The sequence below is a fragment of the Syngnathus leptorhynchus genome, chromosome 10, assembly GCF_054491065.1.
Source record: "Syngnathus leptorhynchus isolate UIUO chromosome 10, UIUO_Slep, whole genome shotgun sequence".
NCBI classification, from domain to species: domain Eukaryota; kingdom Metazoa; phylum Chordata; class Actinopteri; order Syngnathiformes; family Syngnathidae; genus Syngnathus; species Syngnathus leptorhynchus.
In genome coordinates this window covers 4,764,842-4,789,566 of record NC_141204.1, presented here as the reverse complement: position 1 = coordinate 4,789,566, position 24,725 = coordinate 4,764,842, and the positions used below count along the sequence as shown (strand labels likewise).

Here is a 24,725-nt window from a genome sequence, read left to right as displayed (position 1 = left end):
GGGAGAATGGTAATCTACTAAAGTGCTTAAGGAAGATATTTTAATTGCCATGGAAGGACTTTGTCAATACTTTTAACAGACATGCCAATATTGGCCACTTGGGAATAAATAAGGTAGTCGAGAAAAAAAAAAATACCTCTGGCACACTAGATAGACATGTTGCACTATTAACGTATAGTGGTTGTTATTCATGAGCCACCTTGCACAATGGAATTAAACAGAGCCACTAAAATAATTTTTTACAAGTTAATATTCGTGCACGATAGCAATAAACACAACTACTAGAAATGATCAATGAGGTCAGAAACGTAATTGGGGCAGCAGTTGCTCATCCGTAACACTCTGGAATGACGAGAAACAGTCCAAGCAGGGGTCTTAAACCGATAATCACCGAGCCAACACTCCAATCATGGACCGGTCGAAATACTCGTAGGTGTTGGCCATAAACCAGCGAATGGTCACCATGGCGAAAGGTCTATCGGTTCAAAGCTGTGAACTTTATTGCGGTCTAGTAAAGTCCCGGCGGGCAAGAGACTAGGGGGTGGGGGCTTTACCGCAATGGCTGATTTACGATACAGGCTCGCCCACCATGCGCCTTTATAGAACCCCTGAATGAGCAGTTGCACAAAAAAACAGGTTTCATGGTAAAAAAATAAAAAAATAAAAAGTAAAAAGACAAACGGGTTTTTGCTTTCCTGTTTATAACTTTAAATGTGAGCCTTGGGGTTTGTCCGAGACTGAAGTAATGCTTTCCGAAAAAAATACAATGTAATAATTGCTCCCGAGGGTAGGCGTGAGTAAATCTCCTTGTAATCAGTCAGTTTCAGTTTTTGTGACAATAGCACAAAACAAAATACGTCCATAGGAGGCTTGGTCACTCATGGGTCTTTGCGAGCACAATGATTCATAAGCTTGCTTCATCACCTCATGCACAATGGGAACGCGTCAACTTAGGTAATGACTAATAACGATTGTTTTTTGTCAGATAAAGAGCATCTGGTGGTAAATAACTGGTTATTCTCTTTTGGAATGGCTAATGGCTAAAACATAAAGCCCGACTGTTAACGATTGCCCCTGCAATGCTCCCGGACGACTCATCTGAAAAACGGGGTGTTAGCCTTTGGTGTGCGTCAAGTTGACGAGCTTATCGATCGGCAGGGCTGTTCGCAGGGTAATCCGCCCCGTGTGATTCATCGGTAACTGCTTCTGATTTTAATTCCTCGCTCCTTAAGATTCGAGTAACAAATAACCCCGTTTCCCAACATCTTCAGCCCAGTGCCACGCGGCCGACGGAACCTGCTGAGCGTGCAGAGCGGGAGCGGGATCAATAAGAACCCTAAACAGATTAAACAGAAGGGCGGTGGAATCCAAAGAGCAGTGATGAATGCAAGCCACATACAGTATGGGAGTCATCCAAAGGTCTTGGTCTTAAAAGTCTTAACCTTCAAGTTTCAAATAAAGTCCAAAGTATGGTAAATACCAAGTCAAGTTAACCCGTTATCTGTCTTTGTGGGTTTTAGAATCTGAATCTGAATTGCTTGTGTTACTGTACACAATTGAAGATCTCGTTCAGTTAATTGCAGCAACAAACAAATGAGCGGCTTGCTAGCAACATAAAGCGCCAGCTCGTAATTTAGGAAACTTTCAGTCCCGGCGCTCTTAAGTCAAGGTACCACTGTACTGTACATTTCAACCCTTGGCTCAAAGTCCTAAAATTGACACCCTAAGTTATCTCATATGACCCCAGTTCTGCCTTCAGCAGATCAAACCAATGTCCTAATGGAAACCAAAAGACAAAGGAGAGAGGACAGATTGATAGAGTTGAAGAAAATAGGTGTAAGAGTTGAGCGAACCATCGTTGTGACCACATCGCACCTCGCTTCCTCATCAACAGCATACACGATAGTATGGCTACTCACAAGATCTCGTCATTCTGGAATTCCAGTACGCCGTGTGCGTCCTCAAAGTCCTCGCCGCCGCCTCGCGCCGTCCCCTCTACCGTCTTGTAGGGCAGCGTGACCACGCCGCGGGCGCCCGACGTCCTCAGCACTTTCACCTCCATGGTACCCACGCTCTCGCTCACATGGAACACGGGCTCCTCGAACGTGAAGATTCCGGCGTGGTCGTCGTCGAAGATGGTGACGGTGGCTGTGGCCGGCAGGCCCAGGCAGGCCACCGAGTCTACGTGATTAGCCGACTCGTCCTCCGTGGGCTCCTCGCCTTCTGTTGTCAGGACTTTTACGTTGGACAGGTGGATAAGGAAGTTCTCGTCCTCCTCGAAGATGTCGTCATCAATGATTCCCACTCGGATCTCTTTGAGCGTCTCGCCAGGTTTGAACACCACCACGCCCTCGGTGAACTCATAGTCTGAGCCGGCGTTGGCTGTGCCGTCCTCGGTCCGGTACTCCACAGAAATGGTCTTGGCCAGGTCGCCGCCGCGTCGCATGACGTTCACTGCGACTGTGCCGCAGTTCTCCAGGCACTGGTAAGTAGCGGGTTCGAAGAACACCTTGGAAATTGGATCATTGTCGCCGACATCAGAGCGCATCTCGTGCATGCTGACGGCCTTGCGCGCCTGATCGGCGGCGTGTTTCTTCAGGATGTTGCCCGCGCCTGTCATGAGTCGGGTGGCCTGGCAGCGATAGAAAGCCCGACTCTTTTGCTGCTGGCTCAGAACCTGATAATTGGCTAGTTCTATTAGCTGCTCCACCTGGATACAAAACACAAAAAAGAGGGTTGGGTTTAATACGATAGTCAACACTGGGACGATGTATTTATTCAGCAAAATTCGGAGGGACTTTCTCAGAGACATATTTCATGAAGTACTAGGCTGATAACAAAAGATGTACTTGTTGTTTAATTTCACACTTGATTGGTGAGCAGGCACTGCAGCGACCCAGCGATTTGTATACAAGCTATTAAAAAGTCAATTCTTTACAATATGCACCTTGTAAGATGCGCCACAAGATACATTGAGCTTTCAAAAGCATTATAGCGTGGCTTGAAAAGTTTGCGAAAGGCTGTTCTGCAGGAAGATAAGATCATTCTGATTCTTCCCTTACCGCCGTCCTTGTATTCCCCTCTGGCATGTCAAGTCAGATCATAAAGGTATCTGGTATAGCAAAGGTATTATGTCAGCAGATAGGATCTAAAGCAGTGCTGGTGAGCTTAAATCATGCTGTGAAGACGACCTCACAAATGCACTCGTACTGGAAACAAGACTATCTTGGGACACGGATGCGCTTGTAAAGCAAGAGAGTGAGGAAGATACTACTATAAAGCAGAGGAGGTGAAACCTGAAAAAAAAATACTTTGGACGCTCAGCTAAGAAAGCCGTGTAATGCCTCGCAAAGCCTTGCATGATCTGTTTTAGGGCGTTGTTAAATCTGTGAGTGCGCCTAATGTCGGAATTCATCAGCATGGCTTACCCCTTGCTCATTGGTATAAGTTGATTGCAAGTCTTATTCTGGCCAACAAGTATGGAAACTGTTTGGCAGCACACTTATTGGCTTCCATTTTCTGAATATGATTCCAACTTTGAAACTTCGCAGAACGCTAGTGCTAACTGCGAAACCAATTTCTGGTTATCAAAGCCAAAAGGTAAGCAAAGTCTCCACGATCACTACAAGACGACAATTTGACAAGTAGGGGTAAAACTGTTACGACTAAAACAGCCAAGCCCAAAATACACAAAGAAACATTTTAACAAACGAGTACTTTGATAAAAAGCGGACTGATGGTGTTTCTTGTGCAAATAATGGCTTATGGTTTTTGGTGTCTGTCCTCGTTCAATCAGGACAAAGAGCCTTGTCAGGACCTAGTCAAACCAGTTCTAGCATCCCGTGCATCATCAATTATTGTCGGAGTAACGCAAACACACAACAAATGGCCTCAGGAGAAAGAAAACTCACCTCTTTGTCTGGATGCTTCTGTTTGAGCTCCTTGAGAATCTTAGCCATGTCTCTGCGAGTTTCCTCCTCGTCCAGGTCTTTCTCGTCGATATCCAAACCCAGCGGGCCGTCCAGGAAGTCCACACCGTGAGAGTTGAGCATCTTGCCGTCCATCTCGATATCCACCTTGAGGTGTCAGGGAAGCCAACTTTAAAAAATGGTGCTCAAGGGACACATTTGATTTTAAAAAAGGCTTGGTCAGACAGGTTATTCATTGGTGGGAGGGGTGGTGAAAGTTTAAATGTATAAAGTAAATAAAGTAACTCAGCAAAGTGAGTAACTAAGAGTTTTGGATGATGTAATACGGATACATTTCAGCTGACATTCAAAGTTATCTGTTTGACATGCTACAATCCAAAAAACCAGCGCCACTGGTTTTCGTGCAAGTGGCTGCCAACAAATAATTTCATCAGGCAGAAACAAGTCCATCATCGGATTTTTATTTCATTTTGTAGCCGTCAGGGCTCTTGAGGTTGTACAGGCTTGATTGAAAATGACTTCCTTTTCTACTTGAGGCAAATTGGCAATTTAACACTGTAGGAATTTGCATATCGTCGTCACCCTCCGAGGCTGCAGTTTGCTTTCTCGTCCTACAACACTACATATTTGGAGTGCTAAGCTCAAAGACACGCCACGGGTCTTTTGAATAAAGACAAGATTCTTGTTTGGATGGAAACGGCATATTAACTTTGAATGTGAATTTTTCATAAAAGAAAACCCCCTATCGTATAATGACCCTGCGTTCACTGGCAAGATTCCCATCAAAAGAGTATTTGCTGACAAATAGGCACAACGCATACATTTTTAAGTAAGTCCTTTTTTCACTGCCTTAATAGTCAGCTTTTTTCTTCCTTCTGGAATAGGGGATGATGTTGACCTGGCAATTATCTCCCTTAAGATTATTTTTAATGGTAAACATTCCTTTTACGCCACCTTAAAAGTGAACTTTTGGGGGGGGGGGGGGTCAAATTTGTCTTATAAGGCATCTCAGTGTTGGTTTTCCAATCTTGGATGTTCAGTCACGGTTTTGCTAAAAGACTTTGAAATACATCGCAAGCTTGCAAAAACATTTTAGCATCGGTACCTTAAGCAAGTGTTTGGAATGGGAAATTTTGGGATTCAATTTCAACCTCAGTCTTACGGACATGCCGAATGTGAAAGTGCCTTTTATGCTTGTACTTTTGTTTGCAGTTTCCAATGTGTCACGTCATTTTTAATGGAACCAAGTGAGTTGAAATGAGACATCTGTGACAAACATCACTGATAGCGAAGACGATCAAAACGAAAGGTTGCCTGGTGACGACAAAGACGAAACTGCCCGGTAAAATAAAACAGAGCTAAACTTTTAAAGATAAGCCTCTGAAGTCTAAATGTATAAGAGAAGCTTTGAAGATGATGGCGAGCTCAAACTATACCTTAGAAGGAAGCGGCCGGTCGCCTTCGGTCTCGATGATCATGCCGCGCTGCTTGCCAGTCCTGTAGCGCTTATACACGTACTTGTAGAAAAGCAGACGACGGTCGGCCACCCAGGCAAACACCACGCAGATTGGGAAGAAGAAGAAGGTGAGCAGGGCTTCCCACACCTGCACTACGCCGGGCGAAATGACTGACAGGATCAGGTAGAGCCAGATGTAGGCGAAGATGCTCCAGGAAGCGGTGACAAAGAACACCCGCAGGTGCTTGACCTTCCTGGTCTCGCCGTCGGGTACCACCCAAACGCAAATACCGATGATGACGAACATGTTGAATGCGGCCGAGCCCACGATGGTGGAGGGACCCAAAGTGCCGGCGTCAAAGCCGTGGCCTATCACCTCTATAACAGACAGCAAGATCTCCGGAGCCGAGGAGCCCAGGGCCATTAGGGTGAGGTTGGACACTGTCTCGTTCCAGATGCGCACCGTGGTGGTGCTGGTCTCTCCGTTGGGTTTCTTGATGGTGATCTCCTTCTCCTGTGAGGTGATCACCTCGATGGACGCCATGAAGCGATCGGCGACGATGGACACGCCCAGGAACATGTAAAACAGAGCTACAAAGTACACAGTCGCCCGGGCTACTTTGTCGCCAAACGACGGGTTCATGGGTTCCCACACGGGCAGCATGACGCCGGGCGTGCACTCTTCTGCCTTGCCGCATTCCGTTTTATTAGTAGACACCGCCAACACTGAGCTGCCTAAGCTGGGCTCAGGGGGAGCACCGGCCAGCAGAGGCTGAAGCCTGACTAGCAGAACAAGGGCGATGACTGACAGCTTCGGGGCCATGTTGACGTCTGAATTAGAGACGTGAGGTGACGATCGATGAGGATGTTGAACCTTTAAGAAAAGGACACAGGAGGAGCAAGACTTGGTTAACGCTTCAAGTGCTTTCTCATGACTTTTAAGTGGCTACAGTACTACTTGTTGCTTTAAGAAATCAATGCTATGAAATATAGCCTAGCTTAGATATCAATAGTAGCGCTGCCTCAGTAAAATTAATGCAGCAGTTCATTGGGAAGCAGAAGTTCAAACATCAAAAGACCTTTTTCAGATGTTTGCGTTGCTTAAAGGGCGGAAAGTTCAAATAACTCGAAGATAAACTTGAATTTCCATCATTCGATAATATGCTTGTTATCCCTACTCGGCCCACGCCGAAATCTGGGGGACGTCTGCCCCCACGTTCCCCCGATAACCGTCTCCGGCTGCCTTGTGGTAACAAGGTTGGCCGAGTAAATGAGGTTACAGCGTAAACACGTTTGGCCAGCGGTGATGCTGGGTTCTAAATTGTGTTTTCAATCTGGCTGGCAAGATAACAAACCTTGCCGTACAAGTCAGGAATTTACAAGCGCTAAGCAAACATCCAGTGTTTACTCCACGATAGATCGGCGGTAATACGTGGCACAGGTGTCTCTACCTGTTTTTAAATTACAATTTCCAGGATGCCATTGTCACATTGGGTGTTGAAATAACGATGAATTAAACAGACGAGTGACAGTATATCACTTTAGGACTCGGCCCCTGACGGAACAATGTGGTCATTTTCTAGCCTAATAATCATGTTTAAAGCCAGCGGTGCGCCACTGACGCAGACAGTTGGAGGGGGGAAAAAAAAGAATTGTCTCAAGTGAAGAAAAGGGATGAAAGATCCCAAGATGGCTGAATTATTTATCATCTCAAATGCCACACAAAACTCTGCACGACCGCACGAGATGAGAAGCTGCTGTCGGATCAAGATGAGGTAACTTTGGCTTAAGGGAGCTCATGGGATTGACGCTTCATTAAATAGACGACGTACGCATCGTATCTGAAAAAACATGAGATTAATGCATGTAGGACATCATGTATTAATGAAAGGAACATCAAGGCGGCTTTTGTGTTATCTTGGGATGGAAAACGACTGACGTGTGCTGATGAATTAGGATTATTTGCAGTGTGAAAACATTGTGCATTTACACATCGATTATTAAGATGTTGGGAGACTATTGAGACTATTGCTGATTACATGGCTGCAAATAAAGCAGAAAAGTGTTGATCCATTTATCGATATTTGGTTGTTTGTTTTCTAGCGCGCTAAATGCTAATTATACAGCAAACAAATAACGTTGTCCGTGTCGGGCTTTGTTATCGATCGCTTCCTTTATGCATTTAAAAACACTTCTGCGCAAATTAGCTAGTTGGGGTTTTGTAGAGCTATAATTCCACATAACTTTATACGATTTGTAGTTAACTGGTGGAGGTAAAAGGTTTACTTAATCAAAGGATAATGGCTTGAGTAGGTTTTCCAAACCTTTTTTATCATTGAAAATAAAGTAAAATCTTTCTTAAAATCTCATTTTTGTTCTTGAGACCGTGACCTCATTGAGTGTATCAACAAGGCCCAGCCAGACACAATTAATCAACAATCGTAAAGATCATTGAATCTATTATTATACTCATCCCAAATTCAATTACAAAACCTTCATGTTGAGGCAATACATCTCCCTCATCCATGATCACACCGTGTCTCGTTTGTTTCCTGCGCACAATAACGAGCGTGGTATCGAGCGCCAAGCAGAACGAGGTGTTTATACACCTACCCCCACCCCCCCTCCCCCCGAACTGTAACTCATCAAAAGGAAAATACCGTAATTACAGCGAACTGTGGTCACCCGTTGTCACATTATTCTGTAACTATGGCAATCAAACAATAAACAAAAGGTTTATTAATTTTATAGCTGCTGTTCTAACTGGGTCTGTACTTTGTCTCCGCCGCTCATAATGGAAAGAAATGGCAATTGTTGATAGATTTTTTTTATGCCCAGATGATTGTAAAAGTCAAGCAGACTCTTCTATTTGTCATACTTAAAATTCAATCAATAGGCCGTGTTTACAATTGCTTGACAAATTAAACACTGCGTATCCTCGTAGCCTAATCCCGTTTTACAATGGGTGAAATAGAATTTTTATTATTTTTGGGGGTACATATTAGGTAAAGTACAGGAAGTATAACAGCCTCAAGCTTTACACACATTTTGATTACTCAGTAAACAGTGCAGCTCAGCTTCTGGCTAGCATGCAACATAGCTAGCGATATACTTTTAAAAGGATATTAAATCTTCAGTGTTTATTTCCATTTTAAGCATCATTAAATTACCACTTGTGTCATCTAAAAAGCATCCAAGATGAGTTTTAACAGAGAACATAAGTAAATAAATTACGAGCTTTCAATCGATAGACAAAGGGAATCAAAGTGTGCATTAGCAGGTAGCAGTATCAAGTACGCGTGTGGCTAACACTGGAGAGCTTTGACCCGCTGAATGCTGGCAGCTCCATTGATTTCTAATTGAAATATCACATTCCATAATATCCCCTTGCGAGCCGGCATGAAAATATGCTGGGCTTGTGTTCAAAAGGGAACTAACTCAGTTGGGAGAAAAAAAAAAACTAGCTCATGCGGAAAAGAGCCAAAACGTAGCTTGTGTTGCTACGCTCGTAAGGTCGTCACTTTGACACAACGGCATCAAAGTCTAGATTAAAAGTAAACAAGGAGAGCCAAATGAAATTAAAACAAATAAGAATTTAAAAATAAATAAATAAATAAATAAATAAAAAAGAGAGTAATGGTGCATATCATGAGATGGCCTTGAGCTTTGCCTTTATGTCCCATCCAGAGATGACAGCAGTGGGGTATTTCATTTTGGAAGTCCAAAAGGGGCACCCGAGGTGTCTTATTTCATGACAAGAACATTTGTCAGCTCGCTGTTTGGGCTTTACACACGCCTGCGGTTCCATCCATCATTAATCATCTTTTCTTTTATAGCTGCCGCTTCCGAAAACGATCACAGAATGGTCAGCAACTAGGAGGGTAAACACGTGCTAAAAATAGTATCCAGACATCAATGTAACCATTAATCGGTTCAAGGTCCGGTCATAGCTGGACAGGTTGTTCTGTAATGCCATCGACATAACTTTTTATTCCCCCCGCCCGGATTGGAGAAGTCATAAGTCATTGCGACAAGCTATGAGACTGAGGACTCCGAAGTAATTGATTCATTAAGAACCTGCTTCAAAAATGGTTTAAAGACGCACATTGTCGCTTTCACCAATCATCAATCAATTTGTGTCACATGTACTCATAGCCTGTGAGAACACGAATTCCATCAACACGCCTTACATTAACCAGGCTGTTGCTCTCGCATGCTAATTCCTCATATGTGAGCTCGTTTGGATCGGTCCATTAGCAGCTAACATGTATGGCTGTGGTGTACACTATCGAGAAGCAACGGAGTGGGGGGGGGGGGGGGGGGGGTCATTTGGTATACACATAGAAATGATGAATAAGAAATGTATGTTGTCGTAATAGAAAAAATGGATAAAACAAGAACGTGGCATGAAACATGAATATTCAGACTAATGAGAATGTGGATGCATCATCTGTAAACTGCATCATACTCCCCATGGGCTGGAGTACGCCATTGTTCATTCCAACAAGGATTGTCTAAGAAGATTACAATGCAAGCATAAGAAATAAAAATGACAGCGTTTTGGAGACGTACAGCAGCTGTGGCGGAAAAGTGGCTGCTGTTTTAGTCAGAAGACCTCAAACTGAATTCTGTGTGTTTGCACTGAACAAAATCTCATTTTGTCGTTTGGAATATATCAAAAACATGGAATCTACATGAGAAGTAAAAGCTTTTTGCCTAAACCCTATCTACTGGTTCTAATGGGGCACGGCTACATTTGGCCCAGCTACTTGTTGCTAGGCAGAGTTCATGGGGCTGAATCATACCTGCCCCGTGGACCACTAACAAATGACCGCATACAGATTTAAAACACAATTTTCTTACTCTTTGAATATATATTCTTGACTTTCCGTCCAAAAATCATCTTGACATCTTCGGGACTATACGGAGGCCAACATGACTCGCCTAGCCGCCATTTTTAGAGATCACACCGCCACCACTGATCGGTGATGATGAACGAGCGATGGATAGAATTGCCTCATCGATTGCCGCTACACGGGTACTAGTATCGTACTCCTCCTGCGGGATGGATAGATCGTACCTGTCAGCACACATTCCATATGACATCATAAAAAATATCTGAAGTAAAGATGTATATCGTTTATTTTCCCGCCTTACTCAGTTATCCATTAACACCTCCAATCCCTGACCTTTTTCCGTGTTTACCGTAAACAGCGGGGTCCTCTTACCACAGTTTTATGCACTGGCGGAGGCGCTCAAAGCTGTTCAAACAATCCTCTGCGTTGAAGCAAACATGCTCGTATTTGTCATTTGCAGCATCACATGCTATCATTATGATCATTTCAGCTTCAACGCCAACCATTAGACAATATTTATGACTGAAGGAACACGAGGGGGGGGGCATAATGTGACAACCTAACACGTCACTGGCATCATGAAAGCATTTACATGGAACACCATGCAGTTTATTTCAATCTGGATGCGGTCATTTAACAATGATTAAATTCTATAGGCGTGACATCCCCCCCCCCCCCTCTCTCTCTCTCTCACACTTTTTTGGTTAAATCTGCTTTGCAATCTAATTCCACAGACAGCCCATCAAGCTTGAGGTGCAGTCAGGCGGGAAAATGCTTGGAAAGCCTTCCAGTGATGGGACCGCATCGTAGTAGTAGGCGTGTGATAGCGTTTTTTTTTTTCCCGAAAGAAGAGACTCATCTGAGTATTTGCTAAAAAAAAAAAAAAAAAAAAAAATCCCTCAAATGTGATTGGGTGCATCAGTGGTCCATTCACATTTAGCGGGGGGTCCAATTTGGAGCCCAACTTGCACGGTAAAAGTCTAATTAAAAAGGGTTGGGAATGGCGCAAGGACGTGCCCGGCGTGCGTAATTGTCACTCGTGCACAAAAGAAGAGAGAAAAAAGCCGGGAGGGGGATATAAAGGAGCCTGAATGAAGGCTGAATGGGGGGGGGGGGTGAGTCGGTATACCGCCGGCAGCGCGCTCGGATGACCCAACCGGGGGAACGGAGAGCTCACCCAGGTGTTCTCTTTCAGTATGGTGGAGGTAAAAGTTCCTACCTTCCTCGCAGAGCTGTGATCCGAGTGGAGGTGAGCCGAGTGGAGGTGAGCCGAGTGGAGCTTCTCTTATAACCACCGAGACGGCGGACGGAGCCCCCGAGCGAAGGCACACACAAGTCTGAGGAGGAGGAGGCGGAGGAGGAGGAGGGGGTGGTAGTAGTGGAGGGGAGGCAGACCGGTCCGAATTCCCATGCACACGGGCACTTTTTTCTTCTTCTTCCTGCAGCTTCCTGGTGTGTTTGTTTGTTTATCTGTTGTTGGTGGCGAGAGTGAGGTCGGCGTGTTTCCATGGAGCGCCTCCGGAGCGACCTGAATGACCGCGGCGGAGCTTCATCAGCAGAGCCCGCATGTGTGCTTGGGTTGGGACCAGAGTGGAGAGAGAGAGGCTTGTCTTCCTCATTCTTCCTCTTCCACTTACCCCCACCCTCTCTTGCTCTCTCTCGATCGCTCTCTCTCTCTGCGTAAAGAGATCTGCGGAGAGAAAGGGGGGGCAAGTGAGCACTCCTTTTTCCTTCACACGCCTTTTTTTTCTTCCTTTCTTACTTTCTCTTTATTGTCTTGATAACAGCTGGAGTTACATGCGCCAGCATGACGATAGTGAAAAAGCATAAAATCTTAATTGCACCATCGGTTGGCATTGGAATGCTTTTTGGCAGGGGGCAAAGGTCAGGAAAAACAGATTTTTTTTATTTAGAATAACAGGAGGATGCTTTTGCACAGGTGTAAAAAGAGAAGATGCAACGTGCATGCTAGGCCAGTAGTTGGCGATGTGACCAATTTTCAGTTGTTAATAAAAGTAGTCAGTTAGGCTAATTCACAATAATCAATCTAAAGTAAATGTGCATGACAAAATGAGATTTTTTTTTAAATAAAAATAATCAACATATAGGTATTTTCATATCGTGGCAACAGCATTTTAATATTTATGGAAAAAAAAAACATAATTTGATTATTTTCTTTTAGAAACAACAATGTGTTATGTCCAATAATGTTTCTTCTACAAGTTCACCTGGAAATAAAATACACTGGAGGATTACAGCCAGTGGAGTCTACAGAATTGCATGAGTGATCACATGACATGTCCACATTGCCGTGCCAATGCATGGCATGCCACTCTCCCTTTCTTTCGCGTCCTTTCTTTTTCACCTGCAGCCACTCCTGTCTTATTGGGGGCAGCCGAAAATAAAGGAACTATTTCAGGGAAAAGGAGGGGAGGGATGGAAGGCCAGGCCAAAAAAAAAAAAAAAGCCCACGGCTCCTCTCTGCCCCCCCCCCACTCTTCTTCTCCTCAGTAGCAGCTTTAACATGACACTGCTAAATGAAATTCAGAAAGATGACACAAATCGGCTTGAGGATCACAATATAAAAGATGTGTGCTTTTAAAAAATATATATATATATATATCTGTGTTGCATGGTAATTCGGTGCATACACAGGGATGGAAAATAAAAATAACATCAGAAAGACAATCGGCAGAGAAGTGAGAAGACAAGGCCGGTTTATTTATAAAGCAGCGTTCACACCGCCTCAAGTGAACAAGTGAATTTGAGCACAGCAATTCCTGCGGTGTATTTAAAAAAAAAAAAAAAAATTGTAAAGAACAAAATGAAGGTTACAGTTTGAATGGCAAACGAAACGGAGCCAGCTGGCAAAGGTGTGCCGTAAGTCAAAATATGTCTGCCGATTATTTACGCAGGGAAGCGAGAGAAGGTATTAAAGGAACTGATGGAGCTTGGGAGAAATATGGTGCCGAGGTAAAAGAAGATGGAAAAAAAAAAGAACAATCTGGAGGAATATGACAGTAATAGGACTTGACGTCCATATATCTACGCGTGAAGGATAAAACGCTGCTTTTATTGTAATTGTACCCACGGAACAGACACTCACGTAATGTTGGAAAATAGCAACACGTCTGATGACATTTTTATCCACGTTATCTGTTTTCTTCGCCTCTTTGCTTCTTCCCACTTTTAGGCTCTTTTCATCATTTTTTTCAGGACCTGGTAAATTACGTGGTTGTCTGTCATGGAATTGAACAGATGACCCCTTTAGCCAAGTCTGAAGAAAGTTTGTGAGAAAGGGGGGGGGGGGGGGGGGGTGCTTTTAGGAACATAGTGAAGTGAAATTTTAAACTCTGTTAACATATTAACACTTGCATTTTTTGGGGGGGAAAAGACAGCTATTATTTTTATGTCTTCAGATTTATACTATTATTAAGCAACCATCTTTTAAAAAAAGATGACATCATCCGTATAAGCTAAAAAGGCCCATCCGTCACGTTTCCGATGATATTCGAACATATTTCCTAATTTTGCCTACTTTTCCATCTTTTGTCCCCTTTTCGAAGTCTTTGGAGCTTTTTGTTCATTAGCAGCGGCTCCCAAACACGCTTGACATTTCCGTGTGCTAATCACAGAGGACACGTCCTCATGATGTTTCCGCTTAATCTCACACACATACACACACACACACACACAGAGGCCGAAATGAGACGGACCCCGGATCACCTGTGGACATAAAAAGCCGGCAGGAGAACACAGAGTTGAGTTGAGGGCAGGCGGTGCAAACTGGACATGTCACACCATCAGATGAAAACGTGAATGTGTGTGTATGTGTGTGTGTGTGTGTGTGTCCGTGTCTATTCCGATGAGTAACAAGAATTAGTCACATTAATAGGTTTTTAGGCCCCAATCGGGAATATATGAGAATAATTTTTTGGAACGGAGCATACGCATGGAGACAAATCCATCCAAGAACATTTGTTTGATTTCATATTTCCTGTCACATACGCTCAAGCGTGCTGGCGAGATCAAATGCTTTCCATCAAGTGACATTATCTGACTGCGAGGAACAATGATCAGCATATTACATAATTTGGGCAGTTTGAGCTCATCTTCTTGAACAGAATTGCGCTTCGGGCTTCCATGGCGTCAAAAAGTGTGTCTGGTTGCTCCGCATGTCGCAGCCTGGTGCCGCATCTCGGGGATTTAATCAAGTTAAAGGCCGCCGGTCGTATTTACGCTGCACTTTGGTGCGACATTTCTCAAAAACAGGCGGCAGATTTATCACAAGCGAGGTGTGTCACTGCCTCGGGCTCCATATGAGAGATTTAGTGAAAGCCGGGAGACACGCTGTGAAATGATAATAAGTAAAATGGAGAGAAGAAAGAGGATCTCTCTCAAAGCGCAGCTAATATAAATTTCTGATAGGCCACTAGCGAGGATAAATGGTATGGATCACGAATGGTTGAATGACGTTGGAACGTGCATTACTGCCCCCTATAGGAATGGAGTAGAACAGTATTGACTGACACTTATGACTTTCACTTTTTTTTTTACTGTAAACTTATACGTACTAACTTGTGATTTCATCTTTGCTCCATTCTAGTCATATATAATAATAAAAAAATCATAGAGCCCCGGGGTTTCATCAATAAATGGATGTGCAAACCATATTACGAGCGGCGCGCCCAAGCCCGCCAAAAGAGACATTTTCCCAATTTCATCCCATTCATCCGTCGCCGCACCTGCTCATTTTGCCGAGGACAAGGTCGGACGCCCGCTGTCAAGCGAGCGCGCTCAGTAAATCATACGGGAATAAACAGCCTTAGCCCAACAAAAGCGGGGAATGGAGTCACCTTCCAGGCCCGGGACTTTTACAGGCCAAGTGAGTCATCGCGCATGAAAGGATTGCAAAGTCTCAAAAGTGGAAATAACATTATGTCTGCCTCCTGGTTAAAAGGAAAGGATGTGCTTCATTTTGAAGGAAGGCTAAAAATATACATGACGGATGATAAAGTGTATTTTGCCCGCCTCTGCCAATTTAGTTCATGTTGATTATTCTAAAGGAAAGTGGCTAATCTGCTACACACGAGTGACTTTATTTAATTGAATTATGTTGGCGTCGTCCCATTGTTTTGTGGTATTAATTGTAGTTTGTGATTGTGTTCTTTCATTTTTAATGGGGAGTAGTTTCACTGTCTTCATCACTACTCGTGGGGGAAAACTGGCCACAAGATTAAGTAAACATTTGGTTGAGTTGTTTTTGAAGACAGGTCATCAAACTTTGCTGCTGTGCTTTGACCAATGGCTAAAATGAAAACTTTTCACAATTCGGTGTATCTGGTTTAGTACATGTGGTTCAAATTTGATCGCCATTGAACAAATTTGTCATTAAGGGACCTCTGAAAATGGACCAAATTACTCGAAAATGGCCGCTTCAAATCAAAATAGGAGACTTCCTGTATGTTTTCAGGTTTGGCTTCATGAAACTCTTTGGTGAGTTCACGCATGATGAAAATTTTCCCCAAAACTTAAGTAACATTGACTTCAGCAACTAGATTTTTGAAATATTCTAGAGATAATTTTGTTTTTGAAGGACTCCTTGAAATGGCCTCCATTAATCTAAAATGGCCAGTTCAAACCAAAACTGAACATTCCTGATTAATAATATTAATTTTTACGGTTTTGGTTTGGATTAGCATAGACCTTCACTACATCACACCTAGTTGTTTTTTTTTTAGTTTTACATTTTGAAGAAGCTAAATATGGTCATCCAAAACATCCTAATTAACTTATACACATTTGTCTAGTTTATCATGAGTCGCCCTCCTTTTAAGGCAATTAAACGGCGAGACGTGAATGAGAAAGGCACTCCTAAAGATGAGTGATGTGACTTCACTGCAGATAAGAAGCGGCCTTCTCTGTGCGGGAAACATGGCAGGAAAGCCAATTGCCACAATAAATCTTATAGATAATTGTGACACGACTTGTCCCTTTATCTGTTTTGTCCAATTTTTTAGCAAGTTTTTTCAAATTTGTATTCATGGAGGTATAAGCTACTCTACATTCTATACTGTACAATACAAATGGAACAACAGATTTATACTCTTCTCATAAGACTTAATACAATTGTTGGATTGGGTATTTGGGGAAAATTGAATGCATCTAATTGTCCAAAATGTCTTTAGAAGATGACCAATTAATTAGCTAAGTGGTTTAGTCCAACTTCAGATGGATTTGTTTATTGATTACAAGGTGGGTCTAAAAACTTTGGTCAATATAGTAAGTGTTCATTTGATTTAAAAAAAAAAAAAAAACGTTTGTCAGTTGGTTTTGCTTTCCTTGCCGGATGTATTTTCACTCAAAGTGTGTTTGGGTTCAATGTGTGTGTTCTAGGTTGTAACCTTTACCTGGATGGAAAATCTAAACCTCATTTTCAGTGCTCATTTGGAGATAATGAGTCTTTGTGTACACACCCGGTTGCAAACACATAGACACGCAAACGCGCCTGCGATAACAAGCTATGCCGTCTTTCTGTCACGTTCGCTTACTTGTCTCATTGGTGGAGCAGCAGCAATCTGTGAATGTTTATTTGTGGTTGCGACTTTTGATTGTTATGGTCTTGTTCTCGTTTTGGTTTCTGGCACACAGTAGGAAACATTTCTTTCTTTTTGGGGACATTAAGACTCTTTTAGAGTGGACACTGACGGAGCTAGATTGGGGGGCTCTGGGGGCACTGCCTCCCCTCAGCCCCAGAAATATGCTTGGACCGCCTAGGTGACAGGATGGGTAATTAACTTTTGGCCAAAGGAATCTTTTCAACAAAGTAGTTCATTTTCAGCCAACACTTCAATCTTGTGAATTAATATGAAGATAATAAATTGAGTCAACAAAAATTAAATAAATATCAGCTTTAATTAAAGGTACCCTTATTGGTTTCATCAGAGAGGTTTTCGCATTGTTTTTTTTTTTTCTACTTTCCTGCTTTGGCATTTTCTCATTTCCATTTTAATACCAAGTACCGTATTTTGCTTTCCTTTCATTTCCCGTCTTTCCCTCCCTGGCACAAGCTGCCTAGGAAATTGTTCAAATCTGTTTCCTCTGACTCCCAGTTCATACCGAATTGATTTAACAATGGCGCATTGGGGCGTTTTGTCATGCAAATGCAATTGTTGACAGGGTGAAGGCGGTTCAAATGTTTGTCAAAAAAGCACAACGGGGCTCATTGTTGGAAATAATTGCAGAGCAATATTTGGTGTATTTAACCCGACAATTTACATCCTTGACAATGCTCGTTTCTGATTGCCATTGTTGAAGACGTTATTATTAGTGCCTGCCGTTAAACTGGGGTTGAAATTTACTGAAACCATTTAACCCGGAAGGTATTAAAGGGGACATGTTACGCAAAATTGACTTTTTAATGACTCGTATAAAAATAGTTGGGTCTGTGGAGTGCCTGCTCATCTATCAAGTGTGAAATAAAAATAAAAAAAATCAAGTAGCTAAATCTGCCTTTTGTGTCTATAAGCCAACTGTGACAGAACAGTGAGGCTAATTTACATAAAACCACTCTGTTTACACACCAAAAACATGATCAGCCAGGCTGGGTGAAGATTCAGCGCCACTTTCAAGTGACTGCTATTACTGAATACAGGGGTGCTCATTTTTTTGCTACCCTGGGATCTGTCTTGCAAGTATAAGTCACTCTCCAAGTGGCAACACCCAGCACCACCTTCTAATGATATGTAGACTGACTATAGATCCAGCAGTAGATCAAAGGTCAATTTGATAAAAAGGTACTGTAATTCTTCATCCTTCGTACCAAACATCTCGTGAAAGTTGGTGTAAATAAACCGCATACATTGATGAGTCAATTCGGAGAGACTTACAGACAATGTAAGTGGCCTAATTATAATTCCAATAATAACGATGACACTTTTGTATTCGCCCTCCTTGTCTCCTTCCATCACTCACGGGCAGGATCACGATGAGCAATCGCGCCTCGCCTCGCCACTCTTTGTCGAGTCATTTCTCCCGTCACGTGTAATCACTCGGGCGACGATGTTGACGACTTTGTCTCCGAGCGGGTTCAACTTTCCACGGATCGGAAGCGTTAATGAAGTCAACGTTTGTCTGCGAGCTTTAAAGGGAGATATGATATATATATATATATATATATATATATATATATATATATATATATATATATATATATAGATGCATATAATAACGCAGTTAGTTTCGAGTGACATTGTGACAAGTTGGCAAATATTGTATAAGACATCAAAATTTTCAGAGTGTTTTATTCTGTACTATTAATTGTTGAAGAACTGAATCTGGAGATGCTCGCATTTTAATGGACAGCCACACTTGGAATCTGAATGGCTCACTGGTCCGCATTATGATCAAAGATAAAGAAGATTTACAACCCTCTCCGATGGAGGCGTGCAGGCATTCAAATGATGTAGGATGGAATCATGTTTTAGATCACGTCAAAACCGGGATTTATAGTATGTATGGCCGCTTGTCTTTTGCTGGAGATTGAGTCAACTGTCACTGTTACGCTATTAAAACAATATGATGTTGGTCCTAGTTCATCATTTGGTTCAAAACAAACCCAAAAAAATGCCAAAATGCCTTGACATAGGGTGAATTTAACTCAAGTACTTGAATATGCTAGCTTGCGCGTATGCTACACGTCACATGTTGTCTCCTCGCTAGCAGTGAGCAGTGGTTTGTTGTCAAAACAAGTGTAAATGAATTAATTCGCTTGACTGCCTTGTTGGTGTGCCTCGATCCGTACAAGCATACCCGACGGAGTGCGTAGGCGGTATTCCGTGTTGGTGTGCGCAAATACTTGGTGCGTGTTAAACGCTAAATGCTTGCATTACAAACACTGGCGCACATTTGTCACCAATACATGTCTATGAATTTGATTGCGGCCTTCACACTAAAAGAAAATCTTACAAAGTGCATTTTTTGATTCACGTGTAAAAAGTGATAATTCAATTTCAAGCTTCATTATCCTCCCCATTTAAAATTACACCCAATTATTCCTCCTCCTCATTATTCCGATCATCCTCCTCTCTGGGATCTTCCCAACCAGAAGCCTTTCTGCTTTTGACAGACACAGCTGGAAGTGAAGCGTCACACACAAATACACACTTCACTCGCACGAGGATGGCATCGACAGCTTCGTGATGTCGCACACTACATCCCGTCTAAAAGGGACCCACGGGGAGCGCCATAGCGATGCCAACTGTCGTCCAATAGCGCTTAGACGGCGTCTCGGCATCTGTTAGCACAGCTTTGTGCTCTGCCAAATGTGTGGAAGACATTTGAATGTTTTCCAAACCAAGGGACTCATGGAAATTGGCGAAATGACCATAAAATGGCTGCTTTCAATTAAAACGTCGGACTTGCTTGCTGTGAATCTTTGGGTCGGACTTTTTTTGTGGGCCTACCAAATTTCAATTCCAAGATGGCCTTCATGCTTGGTCCCTAGCATTCAACAAGAAACAAAATGGTGACGCCAGAGGACTATGAACTCCATAAGTCTTTTGCCACTTCTGTATTTTCTTTCAACACACACATTTCTTTCATTTTCTATAGTCAAAGGAAGTAACATTTTTTTCCAAGGGGTCAAATCCGATAAAAGGAAATGTGTCGTAAGATTGAAATAGATGCGTAAAAGGGAAATAAACCAAAGTTATAATAGTTTGGGATTTTACATGACTTCACATTTAAGTTTTTGTTTCACTTCAGGTTAGGGTAACCTTGGAGAACAATCAGTTCTTTGACAGCAACTGCAAGCGAAGCACGGACGACCGGTGACAGCTTTGACTTGTACAAGACTTGGATATATGCTCACACACATACAGTCAAGTGATTGGGGTCAGTGACAGGGGGGGGCAAATGGAGCCCTCTTGCCTCTGTCCTATACGTTCCTCCCTGGAGGCTCCCTGAGATCCAGTGACAAAGAACCCTCAGGGGCCGCAAGTCGGCCGGATGCTGACGCCTGATTGTTGACAGCGTGTCCCAGAGGCACAAACACTGACAACAACATGCAATTCTACTTCTTGGCTTTGTTGTTGCTGTTGAGGATTTTCAGGAAAAAAAAAAAAGAGCTTGGATACAGAAGGACATGACTTTCATAAGAGGACACACAAAAAGGACCCATGCCTGAAATTAAACAGGAAGTCAGCCATCTTGGGCAATATCAAGAGTTTGTACTTTGACAAACTCCTACTAGGCAATTACGGCATGTGGGCAATATAAAATTTCCAAGCTATTTTTTTTTTTACTTACGTAAGCTAGTCTGAGCGGAACATGACATCAAACTTTGATGATCTTGTTAATAGTTTGTCATAAAAAAAAAAAGATACACCAGCAAGAGCCTGTCAAGATAATGAAAATATTTTACACTCATGGAGCACTTCATACATTATGAAGAGCGTGGACACACCGACATACAATTATTTCAGATTTGAAACAGCATATTTTGGGGTGGCGGTGCCCTCACGGCCCACCCTCTAGCTCCGCCAGTGGTGAGCAGACAGCACTGTAGAGACAGAAGATTTTTTTTCTTCGATTTGTCTTTTTGATGAAATAGCCCCGATTCACAATAACAACAGTCTGCACAGGGTGACTTTTAGTGAAAAATCAAAACGGCTCAGCATCACTCTCATTTTGTGGCTAGAATAAGCAAGCTTCTCCTCTACTCATAACATTAATAATCCACCATGAATTATGAATGAGACCTACTTTTAGACAAGGGCACTCGTACTTCTATTGATGTAATATGATTAGAGTCCTGGGCGCATTAAAACAAATGCGTTGATAAATGCCGGACAGCAGTTTAAAGGCAGCACATCAGATAATTAGACGTCGTAGCCGGCGAATAAATTCATAAAAGTATTTTTACAAGACTCCTATTCCCTTTAAGATAACAACTTCATCTCATTGACATTCAGTCAACCAAGTGCAATTTTTGAAACACCCACGCAAGCAAATTCATCTGCCTTGCATCGAGACGTTTTTGTCAGACTGATAGCTTTCGTTTACAAATAGAGCCAGAGTGACAAGGTGCAAAATTAAGACATTAACCGCGAACGATGCAAAGTTTGTGGAAAAATAAACCATCACTTTTCTCCCCCGAGTAGTCTTTTTCTTATCAGATTCTTTTTTTGAAAGGATTGATCGTATCTATTCCTGGATCGCTCCTCACATGTGAGGTGACAGCAAAGGACAACAATAAAACAAGTCTGACTGCATTAACACTTGTTTGTTTTTTTCCTCGTTTTTGTTTTACTCCGATCAAAAAAAATAGTATTACTTCCACCGAGGTGGTTTTGTTGTCATCGTTATTTGACAATGTTAATATGAAACATTAATTCTGGGCTAGCATGACCTTTATTCAATGTGCTACCATCATACAACACAAAAAGCATCTGGTCAGATCTGCCAATATTATGGAGCACTGAAGTAGATAATTGCTGTCGTCATGGTAACGACAGAGATGCTACTCTACTAATCACAAACCAGCGTGTTATCAACATTATTTTTGAAGCTGTTGTTCCAAGCTCCGCGTAGTTGTTTTGAATCAGCGGATTGATTTCTGTGCTTCTGGCAAAAACCTTCGTAGATAAACGCAATCATGGAATATTATCTCTTGTTGGTTTGTCCGGAAGTGTCGCCGACTGGAAGGTCTCGGTGCTTGCCGCTGAAGAGGTCTGAGTCAACAATAGCGGTTATCTGGGCCTTTATTTATGAAAGGAGGATTTGCCGGACTCATGTTTAAGTAGCTAGCGCGGGAGCCGACAAAGCGACTCGTTAATGCCTTCCACGCTTTCGCCGCTCTGCACACGGAAAAAAAAAATTATAGGATGCCGGGGCGAGAATGGATTAGCAAACTATTTTGACTGCTGTCTTTATTCATTTTATATTATTGGCGGTAAAGCTTTCATAAGAAGTCTTAAGTTTTAATCTGACATCCTTCCCTCGCCTCGTGTTAGCATGTCCTACGATGACCTACAAACATACTTTCCGTCATACCGAAAAAACAATTTTAATGAACCAACTTCGAACTGCACAGACTGTAATTGTAGCCCGAGGTGCCGCTCCCTAGACGGGTCTTGAAGTGATGTGGTGGAGTTTCTATCGAAGAAGACTTTTCTTCTTCTGATTTTTCTTTTATGAGCAGACAGGTTAAATTTCAACACTGCATTCCCTTTCAGAAAGAATTCTCAATATTTATAGTAACAATGTAAAAACAAGTACAAGAGAATGAATGCCATAATGAACTGCAGCCATGGCAAGCTGGCATGCTAGCAATTGTTAGCATCAATTATTCATTTTTACCTGGATAGAAAAAAACTGCCGAATAAGTGACAGCGAGACTTAAATGCTAACTGAGCTCAAATCATTGCGGGTGCAGATAGCTTACTCTACAATAATAAGATGAGTGTCTATAAATGAATAATTCAAAGCACGGCGTGGTCATTCGGTGTTAAATCTTGTATACAAACACTCTCAAGTATCTCGCACTCAGCAGGACCCAACGTTCCCTGGCAGGGGGGGCTTAGCATTGCATGTTTAGCCACAGGACAAATCTGATGATGAGCGCGTGGTTGTGGTGTTTAATCCTACACGTCGCAATTTAGGAAGCACAACAAAAACACGGCGCTTACATAACGGGGCATTGCGGGTACGCCTTTTGTTTGTCATTTGGCAAAAAAAATAAAAACAACAAGGCTTGAGTCATCTCGCTCGCATTCGTCGAGAACGTTCTTTGTTTTATGGCCTCATTCTGATGTGGGTGGATTCAGAAGTGGATGCTGAAAATAAGACATCCATCCGCATAACGATATTTACGGAATGCTTATAGAATATGTATATTGATATAAAACAAGCATAATTCTGGTGAAAATCCAGATAATGCCATGCTTAGAAATATTTTTAGCTGACCCAGATCAAAACTGACAGGGAAAAGACTGCCAAAGTTGAATAATTAAAAAAAAATATAAGAATTAAAATGATTTTTTTTTTTTTTTTTAAATCAAGCCTTGATAGCTAAAGAAAAATCCTGACTAGTAAAAAAGAAAAGCATGCTACTTGGTGGACTTTTTCTTGGCCAGGTGAAGCAGCCTACACGAGGCCAAGAACCTGCCAGGAATGTTTGTGTTCAGCCAGACTACTTTTGTAGCTGTCCGGCTAAGTTAATGACACGCTTTGCAAATGAAAGACTTTCCCCACCTCGTTTGTGAAAGAAACTCCCCAAATTAGGTTTGCATGCATCGTTACTGTCGACGGTCTGACAGCCTCAAAGCGATGACTTGGCATTTTTTGTGTTTTTCTTTAAAAAAAACAAATTCAGACCCCTGGGAAATAAAGTAAACTGAAGAAAGTTTTACGGGTTCCGAGACTTTTTCAACTTCTGGCCACCCTGTTTGAGGCTGTTATCAATCTGTCGATAACAATCTCTTACATTTGCATTTTGCTTTCATAAAACGCTTATGCCGCAGCAGTTTTATGTGCAGGCGGATCAGGGCCGATGGTTATCTTCCGTTAGCCTTTTTTTTTTTTTTTGCTTGGTATTGATTTTATTCCTGCGGGCAAATTTCTCACTCAGGGTAAAGGTTCACATCCAGAAAAAAAAAGATTCTCGGCATGTGACACTTTTGCACGCTGCTGCTCTTGAATGTAATCATACGAGCCATTTGACGTTTAAGCGTTCATTTGGGAGAGTTGATGTGTGCTGGAAGGTAAAAATCACAGGATGAAAACCTCAATTTTGCAATCACTGACATACTCACACCGGCTATTTTCAACTGTCTCTCTTGACCTTCTCCTGTTTGTCTCCATTGCGCCTTTCATTCAGCCGGCATCGAAAATAGCAACTGCCGCTAGCTGGTTGGCCGGCTTCATCTGGATTGCGTTCACCGATTTCCCGTGAACGCAAGCACGGCCGATAGATGCGGTACTTTGATTTTTTTTTTTTGCAATCCTCAGCAACATCGGTGAAGCCCTACAGGCTGCCGTGCTGTTTCCGATGCCTCTGCATGTGTGGCTGATACGAGGGGATGATACATTTTGTAGAATCGCTAACCACCTGTCAGCTTTGGAAAATAATACAATTTGAAATAAGACCTTATTTGTATTCCTATGTCGACAATCTTTGGGTTCATCCTCCACTGCCATAATGTTCATGGTGTGAATCAATTACAATTACGCTGCCGAAAATCAATTCGTCCCTAGAGATTGTTCAGTGAGAACGTTGTATGCGCATTTTGATTCACTTCAAGACAAAGTCAGGACTTTTCCATTTTAGCATTTGGACAGTTGACAAAACAACGGACTATATTTAGCCCGTTGGAGGAAAGCGGCGTAGACGAGAAACAGCACCGGATTAGCTTCCAGGCCCAAGCTTCCATTAAGGATTTTTGTTAGCGCTCTGCCGGTTGTAATTTGCAGGCAATTATCTTC

At 42.5% G+C, this 24,725-nt stretch overlaps 1 protein-coding gene across 1 annotated transcript in view; it reads right to left on the bottom strand.

Moving 5' to 3' along the window:
- slc8a1b (solute carrier family 8 member 1b) overlaps positions 1 to 11,866 on the bottom strand; it is a 59,395-nt gene extending 47,529 nt beyond the window's left edge. The window contains exons 1-4 of the mRNA XM_085921405.1: positions 11,461 to 11,866; positions 5,366 to 6,259; positions 3,912 to 4,076; positions 1,920 to 2,710 (exon numbers count right to left, since the gene is read on the bottom strand). Coding sequence (XP_085777531.1) covers positions 1,920 to 2,710; positions 3,912 to 4,076; positions 5,366 to 6,208 — 1,799 coding nt within the window. The 5' untranslated portion in view covers positions 6,209 to 6,259; positions 11,461 to 11,866. The remainder of the gene's footprint in view (positions 1 to 1,919; positions 2,711 to 3,911; positions 4,077 to 5,365; positions 6,260 to 11,460) is intronic.
- Positions 11,867 to 24,725: the final 12,859 nt, after the last annotated feature.